Source organism: Lactuca serriola, chromosome 2 (assembly GCF_051521515.1).
Source record: "Lactuca serriola cultivar US96UC23 chromosome 2, Lser_US96UC23_V15, whole genome shotgun sequence".
In the NCBI taxonomy this organism is placed as follows: Eukaryota; Viridiplantae; Streptophyta; class Magnoliopsida; order Asterales; family Asteraceae; genus Lactuca; species Lactuca serriola.
This window is the reverse complement of record NC_136409.1, coordinates 212994876-213008898: the sequence shown is the minus strand read 5'-3', so window position 1 is coordinate 213008898 and position 14023 is coordinate 212994876. Positions and strand designations below refer to the sequence as shown.

At 39.6% G+C, this 14023-nt stretch overlaps 1 protein-coding gene across 1 annotated transcript; it reads left to right on the top strand.

Annotated features, from left to right (window-relative positions):
* Positions 1-9950: 9950 nt before the first annotated feature.
* On the top strand, positions 9951-13397 carry CARA (carbamoyl phosphate synthetase A). The gene is made up of 11 exons (XM_079026778.1): positions 9951-10166; positions 10762-10923; positions 11024-11144; positions 11240-11328; positions 11434-11494; positions 11582-11649; positions 11730-11858; positions 11955-12064; positions 12160-12507; positions 12628-12793; positions 13111-13397. The coding sequence occupies exons 2-11, from the start codon at positions 10785-10787 to the stop codon at positions 13158-13160; spliced, it is 1281 nt and encodes a 426-aa protein (XP_078882904.1). The 5' UTR covers positions 9951-10166; positions 10762-10784; the 3' UTR covers positions 13161-13397.
* Positions 13398-14023: the final 626 nt, after the last annotated feature.

Here is a 14023-nt window from a genome sequence, read left to right as displayed (position 1 = left end):
CCTGAACTCAAAACAAATGCCAACAATTACCAAAATGCCTCTGGAAGTCAACTGGTCAACTCTTGGTCAAAGTCAAAGTCAAGGTCAACCTCCTGACAGACTCTACTCGCCGAGTCACCCCGTTGACTCGTCGAGTTCCCTTGCTCTGAAAACTCCCAGATCACAACTCAACTCGCCGAGTCACCACGAGACTCGCTGATTTCCACAACTCTGAGTCCCATCGCACTCGACTCACCGAGTCATCCCTTGACTCACCGACTCACGTCTCAACCAGAAGAGGTTAGGACCTCACAACCAGACTCGCCGAGTCCAAGGCCATCTTCAACCAACTCGCCGAGTTGTTCTTCCAACTTGTCGAGTTGCTTCCTATCTTCATGCAACTCGCCGAGTACACCCATGTGACTCGTCGAGTGCCACAAGCTCTTAACCAATACAAAGGCTTTCCAAGCCATGCAGGGTCTCAAATCCATAGATTTACTCTTATACAAGCCATCCATCACGTAAAGTGGCAAACTTTACATGAATCCAAGGAGATCTAAGCATATAACACTCTAGGGTTATGGTTTGGAACAAGATGGATTCACCAATCACTCAAGAACAGGGACTTTAATGCACTCTAGACCTTCTCCATTCTAGATCTGAGGTAGCAACCTCAGATCTAACCTTCAAACTCAGAATATCACAAGCTATACTTTCCAAAAACTCCAAAATGATGAATCTAGATGAATAACAGCCCAAGCAACGAAATAATACCTCAAAAGATAGCTCCAACAGAAGGGAAATCCGAATCCTTGCAAAGCCCCTTGCTCCAAGCCTCTTAACTCTCCAAGATCTCTTCCAAAAACACTTCTCCAAGGTTCAAATGCTCTCAAAATCACTCACAAACGCGCATTAGGGTTTTCTGGACTTCAAGGGAGAGTAAGGAGGCTGGTGAGAGGGTATAATGTCCTTTATATAGGGCTCAACCCCCGAAATTAGGGTTTTATCCACATAGCACCAACTCGCCGAGTCCAGCCGCCGACTCGCCGAGTTGGCCACTTAACATGCGACCAGAATCGCGACCCTACTCGCTGAGTCCATCCATGGACTCACCGAGTTTCCCATTCACATTTTCACTTTGAACCCTGAACTTGTACTCCTGAACTCGACTCTACACCCTCAGAATTCCTTCCGTGACCTCAGCTGACATCCAACCCGGATGTGATTCCATACCACTGCCGCAAACACACTGCTCAATGACCATAATTTGGAACACCCCAATCATACCCCCGCACTACTGATTTCACTTCCGTGAACTTACACTCCCTCTCGGAGCTACATTCCTTTCCCTTATAGCATAACCGATATCCCATGCACCAAACATGCTCTGACTGCTCACAAAGACTCTCGAGTCCATGCACTACCTTCCACTAATCATGATCAATACCCGGGGCCAGACCTTCTGATGCTATCACATCGCAACATATTCCTTCCATCTCCTCACACAGATCTATCAACACATGCAGAGTCTTCAGCATGACTGGACCGCCTTACTAGGCCTTCAGCCAATCTGGACCACTCTCAGAACCTTCAGCAGGTCTGGACCGCCCTCCAGGGCCTTCAGCCTGTCTGGACCGTCCTCCGAGCCTTCGGCCTGACTGGTACGCCCACCGGCCTTCAGTCTATCCGATCCGCTCAACTAGCATCCAAAATCCCGAATTATCCCTCTAGGAAAAACTCTCCCATGCATATTGTTCTAGCCCTCTAGGGGCTCCGAACTCTGACTCCATCCTACATACTCAAACCCGGCCTGATCCCAGGCCTTCCACAATCAATCACCCTTTCTCACAAATCCCTTGGTCTGTATCCCGCCCCGTCTGCCTGTCACTTGCTCATACCAGCCTACACTCTTGGCTGACCGAACCGCTACTGAATCCCCAAACAGCTAATCGACTACTCATGCTTATCGATCTTCCGGAGAATTTCCAATTCTCCCCACTTAGAGCACTGACTATCAACCACCGGTCGCCATCGCCGACCTCCCTTAACAACCCTACACAACACAATCCCTTACACACGAACTGATTCTCATTAGAACGAGCAACCTTCACAAAATTACATATCAACACTGATCATCTCGGGCTTGAAAGAGACCCGTCCTTCAGCTAACCACTCCACAGAATGCAGATGCTCCCCGACATTCAGACCAATAGACGGATTTCCCACTAATAATCCTCATGAATGATAACCAACGAAATTCCCATCACTAAACCCTTAACCATACCATAACCCTCAAGGAACAACGAATACAATACCAAAAATCACACAACGAGACTAGAAGAAATACAATACTCCATAATAATCACAAGATAACAAGACATCAAGAAAGAAACATACCCGCAGCTGCATCCGACACTGCCCTGACCTCCTCCGCTGTAAGCGGAAAAGCACGACCCTGAGCCCTTGGGGGCTCCACTCCACCCGTAATCCTCAAAGTGGCCGATGCTGGAGCCTGCAACGGTCCTGCAACAAGCTGTGGACAGTTGACCCTCAAGTGTCCAAACTGATGGCAATGATAACAAATCCTCAAATCCTGAACTGGGGCTGTCTGCCGACAATCCCTCGCATAATGCCCCTCCTTTCCGCACTTGCGGCATGCACCACCGGACCTACAAACTCCGGTGTGACCCTTCCCATACTTCCCACAAGCGTGGCTGCTCTGATCTCCCAATCTAGAATCAACGGTCTTGGACCGTTTCGGCGCCGGCTGCGACTGTGCCGGGGCCTGCCTCTGCTCTCTCAACTGCAACTCAATCTCCAACTCACGCCACCTGGCGGCCTCCTACAACTCTAACAAGGTCTCGCACCTCTACGTAAACACAAACTGCCTGATATCCCTCTTGAGCATACTCAGATATCGGGACATCTGAGTCTGCTCCGAAGCAAACTCAGGGCAAAACATCGCCCTCTCAGTGAACATCCTGGTGATCTCCGTCACCGACTCCGAATCCTGCTTCAGCTCCAGGAACTCCTGAGCCAACCTCTCTCTCTCAACCCGTGGAACGTAACGAGTGCTAAACATCTCCTGGAACTGATCCCAAGAAACCGCAGCCCTTTGTGCATCCGAATATGATCCCGTGGTCAATCTCCACCAATCCTTCGCCCCGAGCCTCAACAGGTTCAGAGCACACCTCACCCTCTGATCAGCAGGGCATAAACACGTGAAGAAACACCCCTCCACGTCCGACAACCATCTCATAGCAACAATCGGATCCTGAACCCTATCGAAGGTAGGGGGCTTCGTATTATCGAAGTCCCGATACTGAAAACCTCTACCGGCTCCTCCCCTTGCCGCTGTAGCCGCCGCGGCAGCCGTCTCCGTAAGAGCTGCATAACGCTCATCAAAATACTCAACCATAGCGGTCTTGATCGACCCAAACAGTTCTGGCAACTCGGCCAGGAACAACGCAACAACCTCATCATGCAGGATCTCACGAATCCTAGCATCCAACTCGTTCGTGCTCATCTGACCAATAACCTCGGGTGGTACTGACCCACCCTGACCGCCCTCTCCTGCTCCCGATCCTGACCCGGATCTGCTCCCAACATGTCTCGTAACCACCATACTGAAAAACACCGCAAGATCTCATATACTTCCCACCAACTCGGGAACCAACCCCCAACCCAACCCTAGAGGTTTTGGTTTCTTTGATACGCGTATGGGTCATGTGCTTTCAGTAGTACGGGTCCATACTACCTTCCACATCTACCAATATTTGTATCAAGTATCACCACAACACCCTAGTGAAGAACATATATAACAAGCACTCAATCCTCACTCCTAAAGGAACATTGGAAATCTCCCACGGAAGAAACCCTAGGCTAGCAGACATCATAAATCAGGCAACATTATCATGAAATCCTGAAGATCCCTAGCCTAGTACTAGCATGTTGTTCTATCATAGCTCAAAAACAAATATCATGTATGGTATTTTGGGGTTACTTACTGGCTTCGACTGATCGTACACCCGCGTCCTCTTTTACTCATTTTGAAAACCATTTTAAATTCTCTTTTGAAAACTCTCCTTGATTTGAGACTGGATTCACACGGATGTTCCTCCAATTCACTCAAACCAAGGCTCTGATACCAACTTGTAACACTCTAAAAATTTCAACCAATTTAAACTTTTCAAAAACAACCCAGTTTCATAAAGTTATTACAAAAAGGTTTTCAATACAATTATTATCAGAGTCTTCCCAGAACCACATCATAAAACATAATCATGAGGAGCGGTACGATCACGCCTTTGCCTTGCCACGGTCTCCTGAAGAACCTGCAAAACATTAAACCACAACTGTAAGCCCGAAAGCTTAGTGAGATACCCCCACAATACCAACCACATATACCATACACGCACAACATGCCATATCATAACAGAACACATAACAGCCATGCACTTCGGGTCTACTGTGTGACTGGTCCGCCGTACCGGGCCTTCAGTCCACCTGGTCCACCCTCCGAGTCTAGCTATATACATCGAGTCTACAGTGTGATTGGTCCGCCCGCACTGGGCCTTCAATCCACCTGGTCCACTCTCTGAGTCTACAATATGACTGGTCCGCCCGCACTAGGCCTTCAGTCGGCCTGGTCCACTCTCCGAGCCTCGGTACGTCTGGTCCGCTCTCTTGGGGCCTACAGCCTATCCGGACCGCTCGACAGGCCTTCGGGATAACCGGTCCACTTTGGGTATGTTGGCCTACAACACAAAGTAGGACCCGCCTCAACCCAACCCCAGTCCAACAACCATGTGCACATAAACATTCAATCATATAACAATTCACATCCAATCAAACCGATCTAGCAGATCACATAACATATCATCATCCTAACCAGGATACCGACCTAACCGGTCACTAGCATAGCATCATCCTATATACCAGGATACCGACATTAACCAGGTCTCTAACATATACCATCCTAACTACCAAGGTGCAACATAACAAAGCAATAACATAACAACGATACCCAGATTACAATCCGATAATGGGCCGACCTTGGTGTCGTATACCATGTCGATATAGTGAGGATAACTCGCCTCGCAACTGCCGACTGAAAAGATAAGACCAATCTGCTCCGACCACTGACACGATCTCCACCACTAGCCAACCAAAACACTGAACTCAAAACAAATGCCAACAATTACCAAAATGCCCCTGGAAGTCAACTGGTCAACTCTTGGTCAAAGTCAAAGTCAAGGTCAACCTCCTGACTGACTCTACTCGCCAAGTCACCCCGCTGACTCGTCGAGTTCCCTTGCTCTGAAAACTCCCAAATCACGACTCAACTCGCTGAGTCACCCCCGAGACTTGCCGAGTTCCACAACTCTGAGGCCCCTCGCACTCAACTCACCGAGTCATCCCTTGACTCACGGCTCAACCAGAAGAGGTTAGGACCTCACGATCAGACTCGCCGAGTCCAAGGCCATCTTCAACCAACTCGCCGATTTGTTCTTCCAACTTGTCGAGTTACTGCCTATCTTCATGCAACTCGCCGAGTACACCCATGTGACTCGCCGAGTGCCACAAGCTCTTAACCAATACAGAGGCTTTCCAAGCTATGCAGGGTCTCAAATCCATAGATTTACTCTTATACAAGCCATCCATCATGTAAAGTGGCAAACTTTACGTGAATCCAAGGAGATCTAAGCATATAACACTCTAGGGTTATGGTTTGGAACAAGATGGATTCACCAATCACTCAAGAACAGGGACTTTAATGCACTCTAGACCTTCTCCATTCCATATCTGAGGTGGCAACCTCAGATCTAACCTTCAAACTCAAAATATCACAAGCTATACTTTCCAAAAACTCCAAAATGATGAATCTAGATGAATAACAGCCCAAGCAACGAAATAATACCTCAAAATAAAGCTCCAACAGAAGGGAAATCCGAATCCTTGCAAAGCCCCTTGCTCCAAGCCTCTTAACTCTCCAATATCTCTTCCAAAAACATTTCTCTAAGGTTCAAATGCTCTCAAAATCACTCACAAACGCGCATTAGGGTTTTCTGGACTTCAAAGGAGAGTAAGGAGGCTGGGGAGAGGGTATAATGTCCTTTATATAGGGCTCAACCCCCAAAATTAGGGTTTTCTCCACACAACACCAACTCGCCGAGTCCAGCTAGAGATGTACAAAACCCGAATATGATCCGATCTGATCCGGTTTCGCTTACGTCATCAAAAATCCGATCCGGTCAAAATCCGATCTGAATCCGGTCAAAATCCGATCCGGTTCCAACTAAAATCCGAATCTGATTCTAATCCCATTTGAAACCGGTTTAAACCGATTTTAGTGGGTTTTAATCGGATTTGGGGCAGATTTGGATCCGGTTTTTAGCGAATCTGGTTTACGATCCGGTATCAAATCCGATTTGGAATATAGGATTAGGATCCGATTGAAAATCCGGTTTTAAATCCGATCTGATCCGGTTTTGAATAGTGAAACTAGTTTTTGTGTGCATCTTTAAGTCCAGCCGCCGACTCGCTGAGTTGGCCACTTAACACGCGACCAGAATCGCGACCCTACTCGCCGAGTCCACCCATAGACTCGCCGAGTTTCTCATTCACATTTTCACTTTGAACCCTGAATTTGCACTCCTGAACTCGGAATGTTGCATCAGGTACTTCTGCCAGTAAGGGGAAGAGCTCGGGATGATGGCATGACACACACCACAACTTCAGTTTAGCCTGGGAATTTACTCTGATATTTTAATATGATTGATACAATCTTTGTTTTGAATACTGTTATTATGATTTTGAGTTACTCGTTCCATGGTTTTATTATATATGACGTTGATGTTGTGATTTTTAGTAATATTAAAACAAAAATTTTTGGGTCGTATTTTGGGTCGTTACAACTCTATTGGGCATTGCGTTTTGTAGTCAGGATAACGAAGGACAACGACGTCGACCTACCACGACCGCCCAGAGGCGGAGCCAAAATCATAGAATAAAGGGGGCTTATATATATAAAGGGAATATGTGGCTGTTATGTACCTAATATTAAGTATAGAACCATAAAAAAATAAAATCTCTATATAGTGAAAGATTGAAATTGTTAAAATTTAATATAGAAAACTATAGTGAAAGATTGAAATTGTTCATTAAAAACCCAACAAACTTCTTCCCATAACACATAAGAAAGAACTATGAGAACATTTTGAATTATTAAAATTAATGAGACTTTAATGTATTGAATACATTACATATATAAATCATTTCTAATAAATACTTTATATATATATATATATATATATATATATATATATATATATATATATATATATATATATTACCTTACATATTAAATATGAAAGTTTAATTTAATAAAATGACAAGTAGAAATTATAAAATTTAAAAATTCTAGAAAATATTATGTGTCCAAATGAAGAAGAAGAGGACATGTGATAAAAAAACCTTTATTTATTAGAATAGATTTCTTTCTAAATTATTGGACTATGTTTTGGATATTTATGGTAAGTACAAGCTTTTTAATTTAACAATATATGCTAAAACAGATATTATAATTAAAAGAAAAGCAATTGTAAATAGTGTATTCTCACTTGTATATGGAATAAAATATTATATAACTGATGCAATGTATAGCAAAACATTAATATCCAATACCTTTATTACAAGTAATACAAAATGAAAAAAATAAAACATATAAATGACAATGGTTTTTAAATGGGTAAATACAGTAATCTTAATGAAGTTAGGGGGCACAACACCCACTACCCCTTACTAGCTCCGCTCGTGCAATCGTCGGGATAATGTGCACGGTAGTAACCTTGGTCCATGTTAACAACGGTAGTCTCTATGCCATATATATCGGTATGTCTTATGATAATACATTGTAATCATATGTCATCTAAATCAATAAAGTGACTAGGTAAACAATCACTCCTTTATGGGAATAAGACTTATTAAAGTAATTAATTTTTCGGTATGTTCACGTCTGGGTAACTATTTTTTTTTGTACACATGTAGGTAACCAACTTGTTGGAAGTATTCACATATGACAATTATGACCTGCTATAGCAGGTTAAATCCTAGATGTGAACGCTTTAAACAAGTTCATTACCTAGATGTATAAAAAAAAATAGTTACCCAAATATGAACAAAACGAAAAGTAAATATTAAATTACACGAATGGTCCCTGTGGTTTGGGAGAATTTGTGTTTTTGGTCCCTAACTTATTTTTTTAACTTGGATCCCTACTGTTTATTTTTGTTGCGCGTTTGGTCCCTGTCTTACCTAAAAAAATACTATTGTGCCCTTATTAATTTATTTTTTAATTAATTTTCTTATTTATGTATTTATTTTTTACATATTTAAAAAAATTAATAGACCACACATATTTGTATCTCCTCGGATGATCCCTACTATTTATTTTTTAATTAATTTAATTTTTTAACTTGGATGGTCCCTACTGTTTAATTTTGTTACGAACTTGGTCTCTGTCTTACCTAAAAAGACTATTATGTCCTTATTAATTTTTTTTAATTAATTTTCTTGTTTATGTACTTATGCTTTATATATTTAAGAAAAATTAGTAAACCCCACATATTTGTATCTCCTCACCATCCTATCTTTCATCCTTTCAACTTCTATTTATTTTCCATCTTTAGTGATATCGACGTCTTCATCATCACTTCTTTTTTCGGTCCTTCAACTCCGTCGAATCAACACTACAACTCACTAAAGATGAAGAGACAGTAGGTTATGGTGTTGGTTCGCCAGAGTTGAAGTACCAAAAAAAAGAAGGATGGTGAAGACCTCGATGTTACTAAAGATGGAAAAGAAATAGAAGATGGGGAGGATGAGAGATGAGATGGTGACCGGTAAGACCCAAATTAAATTTCTCAAATGTGGTTTTAGGTTTACGGTGAGGAGATACATATATGTGGGGTATATTAATTTTTTTTATAAAAAATAAATACATAAATAAGAAACTTAATTAAAAAAAATTAATAAAGGAAAAATAGTATTTTTAGCTAAGACAGAGACCAGACGCGTAACAAAAATAAACAGTAGGAATCATCCGAGTTAAAAAATTAAATTAATTAAAAAATAAACAATAGGGATCATCCGAGGAGATATAAATATGTGTGATCTGTTAATTTTTTGAATATGTAAAAAATAAATACATAAATAAGAAAATTAATTAAAAAATAAGTTAATAAGGGGACAATAGTATTTTTTAGGTAAGACAGGGACCAAACGCGCAACAAAAATAAACAGTAGGGACCATCCAAGTTAAAAAAAATAAGTTAGGGACCAAAAACACAAATTCTCCCAAACCACAGGGACCATTCGTGTAATTTAATTTTTACTTTTCGTTTTGTTCATATTTGGGTAACTATTTTTTTTGTACACATCTAGGTAACGAACTTGTTGAAAGCGTTCACATCTAGGATTTAACCTGCTATAGCAGGTCATAATTGTCATATGTGAACACTTCCAACAAGTTTGTTACCTACACGTGTACAAAAAAAAAGATAGTTACCCAGATATGAACATACCGAAAAGTTAATTACCTTAATAAGTCTTATTCCCCTCCTTTATTGGTAGTCAAAAATTTTGGTTATCATACAAACCATCGAGGTATAATATATGGATCGATAAAACAATTTTTTTGACAAATAGTGAATATCCAGTCAATTTTTTTTTTCTGAAATAAACAAATACTTTATACACGTACAATAAATACTTATATTAAATGATTCTTATTTTTTTTTAATATAAATGATGAAACGAATAAAAACACATCATCGACACTAAAATCCGTATCGGCTTCCATATAAACATGACACCGGTACCCTATTACTCTGATAAATTTAAATAAAAAATAAAATTTAATAGTGATACGTACGTATATAATAAAGGTAAAAGTTTAGTTTATTGGTAATACGTATAAAAAGAAATTCACTGGTACACTGAAAGTGTGCCCTAGGCTCTTCCTTCTTTGTCCTGACGGCTTCGTCTTCGGCTCTTCACTTCATCAGTTAAGAATCCCCATCCACCCGGCAGCCATCAACATACCGACGCCCACGGCACTTAACTAGCCGCGCCACGCCACGCCACCACACCGTCGTCGAAGGTCCCACCTTCTCCGGCGATTGCAGGTATGCATTTTTTCTTTGTGTTTGTTTGTTTGTACTCCTTGAAACCCTCGTCACCTTCCATCTCCGGCTAGAATCAGTAGAAATTTACGTGGCAATTTCTAGAAATTTCTTTGTGTTTGTGTTTGTTTGTTTGCAGAAGCTTCTCTGTGTTTATTCGGTTTACAATTTCCCGCAGCTTAACTTGAGTACTTGACTATTTTCCATTCCTGATATTTGCATAACCTGAGTTTTTCAATAGCAATTTCCAATAGCATAACTTTATTTTTTAGTAGTAATTTCCAGTAGCAGTAGCTAATCCGGAGTTTTGATGGACTTCCTGGTTATTTTGTTGACAATATCAATTAGCACATTTCGGCTGTCTGTGTGGTCATACATATATATGATTTTGTGCATTGTATTTGGAAATCTACATGCCATTCACTATCCATGTATGATGATGTCAGGAAAATTAGATTAATTATGTTAAGGTTAGTTAACCATCTGCTAACTTCTCACTTCTATCTAATATGCATTTCTTTTTTATTATTGTAAGTTTGAGCAGCCATTTATGTTAACCTGTCTACTTATTGATGATTTTGATTTTTGTATATTGTAGCAAGTGAGTGAAATATAACAAGAATGGCAACCAAGGCTATGTATCTTTCTGTGACTAATCAGTCTTTACTCTCAAGTCCTGCAACTACAAAATCACTACAAGTTAGATCATTCACTGTGAGATGCTCCACTGGTGCTGCCTCCACGGGTGTTCCAGTTTCTGGTATTATTTCTTTAAACAAGTTGAAAATTTTACCAATGACCTAAATTTGGTAATCTGTAAACAACGTCATATATGTTGAGCTAATTGAAGGTTTATGTAGCTCCTTGGAAGGTCTCAGATGCTAGACTTGTGCTTGAAGATGGATCCATCTGGAAGGCCAAATCATTTGGTGCTTCTGGGACTCAAGTTGGTGAAGTTGTATTTAATACTTCATTAACAGGGTGAGATATGGATATATGATCATGTAAATAGATACAAAGCATGTTTTTTTTGGCACTTTACCTGTTGAATAATAATATGTATCCATATGCTGTAGGTATCAAGAAATTCTTACAGACCCAAGCTATGCAGGCCAATTTGTCTTGATGACAAACCCACACATTGGCAATACTGGAGTGAATATTGGTAAATAAGCTTGCTTTTGTACAACCTTTCTATGGTGATACCAATTAAAATAGATTTTAATCATCATGATCATGATCTGAACAAGAGTTATATGTTTATATACAGATGATGAAGAATCAATCAAGTGCTTCCTGGGTGGTTTAGTAATTAGAAGTTTGAGTATCAGGTATGCTACATGATATGCATCATCATTCTTTGTACTCCATTGTTTAGTGATTTTATTTTAACCTAACCTGATTTTGATTACTAACAGCACTTCAAATTGGAGATGCACGGAATCACTTTCTGACTATTTGTCAAAAAGGAACATCATGGGAATATGTATGTTTTGTTTTTTATTTCATCATATTAATTGCAACTTACATGGGAATAGGTTTTGATTGTTATTTGTGGATTGACAGATGATGTTGACACTCGTGCAATAACCCGGAGGTTACGGGAAGATGGAAGTCTGATCGGTGTCTTGAGCACAGAAAAATCAAAGACGGATGAAGAACTTCTGGAGATGTCACGCACATGGGATATCGTTGGTAATGACCTTATCTTAAAAGACCAAAATGCCCTCATTATATATGTTTAAATACGATTCAGTCTTTGTCACTGAATTCCTTTGACATTTTCTGCAGGTGTGGATTTAATTTCTACTGTCTCTTGTAAGAAGCCTTATGAATGGGTTGGGAAGACCGATATGGAATGGGATTTTAACTCCAACAAAAGACATGGCGACGCTTTTCATGTGAGTTTCTTTTATAAATGGACCCAATCACTATAATGTCATCCAATTCCAAACACAACAATTTATTAAATCCCTGTTTATAAATGAAAATGAAGGTTGTGGCATATGATTTTGGGATCAAGCACAATATATTGAGGCGATTGGCATCCTATGGTTGTAAAATCACGGTTGTTCCTTCAACATGGCCAGCATCCGAGACTCTTAAAATGAAACCAGATGGGGTACTTTTCAGCAATGGACCAGGTGACCCTTCTGCTGTACCATATGCTGTTGAGACAGTGAAGGCTATTATCGGAAATGTTCCTGTTTTTGGAATTTGCATGGGACATCAGTTGCTTGGTCAGGCCTTGGGTGGGAAGACATATAAAATGAAATTTGGTCATCATGGAGGAAATCATCCTGTTCGTAACCTCAGAAACGGAAGTGTTGAGATTAGTGCCCAGGTATTATATATATATATATATATATATATATATATATATATATATATATTATTAGTATCATTATTATTATTATTAATAAATACTATTATCAACTTAATGGGGGGAATACATTTGTTGCAGAATCACAATTATGCGGTTGATCCTGAATCACTTCCAAATGGAGTGGAAGTGACTCATGTGAATCTGAATGATGGAAGCTGTGCAGGTCTTGCCTTCCCTCAACAAAAGCTCATGTCTCTTCAATACCATCCAGAAGCTTCTCCTGGACCCCATGATTCAGACCTTGGTAATATTCAATGCCCTTCTTCCTTATCATTCACAAGTTGGTAAAAATAATTCCTTATCATTCTACTTGTATTGCTTTGTTTGTTATGGAATCCTACTTTCATTTTTTCATATCACAGGGTTGGTACTTAAAATACACAGTTATAACAATGTCGTCCAGATATTAAGGAAAAAAAACTGAAAGTACAATGGCATAATAAAAAAAATGAAAGTAGGGTGCTACAATAAGCAAATAAATGGAAGTTGGTTGCTATTTCTTGCATTTAGCTTCTTTATTTGTGTAAACAACTGATAAACTTGATATCTGAGTGAGTGCAGTATTTGATGACTTTATGGAGCTAATGAAAAGGGAAAAGGCAAGTACATGAGTTGTAGTTGATGCAAATCTTGACAAAAAGTAGTAGAAGACTTTTATTTAATGCAAAACCATCAAGGATTAAGATTCCGATGTTCTTTTTTTATAAGATTTCATCAACTATTTGGTTTTGTATGCAAAGTTGTGTTTGGTACATTGAATGAGACTGGATTGGACTGGACAAGCTTTTGTAGGTAATTTTTTTTTCCTTTTTAATGAAAATGAGGGTATTTATGTCTTTTGCACATAAGAGAGATCCCCTCCAAGAGCATGTCCCTTTTTTTTGATACAAAATTGAAAATTTTGTTCCATTGATATTAGTTTATGCTCATTGCACACCAATTATTGACTATAGTTGACTGTCAGCTGACTTTTTTTTTTCAACATAAGATAAATTTATTATATTGTTTTTTGGTTTAATTTCTTTGGCAAATAACGAATCATCATCACTTGGTATTATTTGTTTCTTCTTCCAATTCATGGTGTGGGAGGGAAGCTTCCTTCATTTTTTGTGGGCCATACTCCCTTTTCCTTCACTTTTCTTTCCCTGACCTAAAAGCCAAGGAATGAGTTCGTCATTTTATATATATATATATATATATATATATATATATATATATATATATATATATATATATATTTCAAACATATATTATACTCATTTTGTAAGGAATTAAAAACCATGAATTTTAATATATTTTTTAATATTTTTATAGTAGGTATATAATTTTATAAATATTAAAAAAGATAAAAATAAATAAATAAAACTGTCCAATAGCATGAAGAGAGAGAGAGTGTGGCACCCCCTCCCCACCTTTTTCCCGCGGGTTTTTTCCCTCACCCAAGGAGTGGTGTTCAAGAATGAGTGAAGCTTCC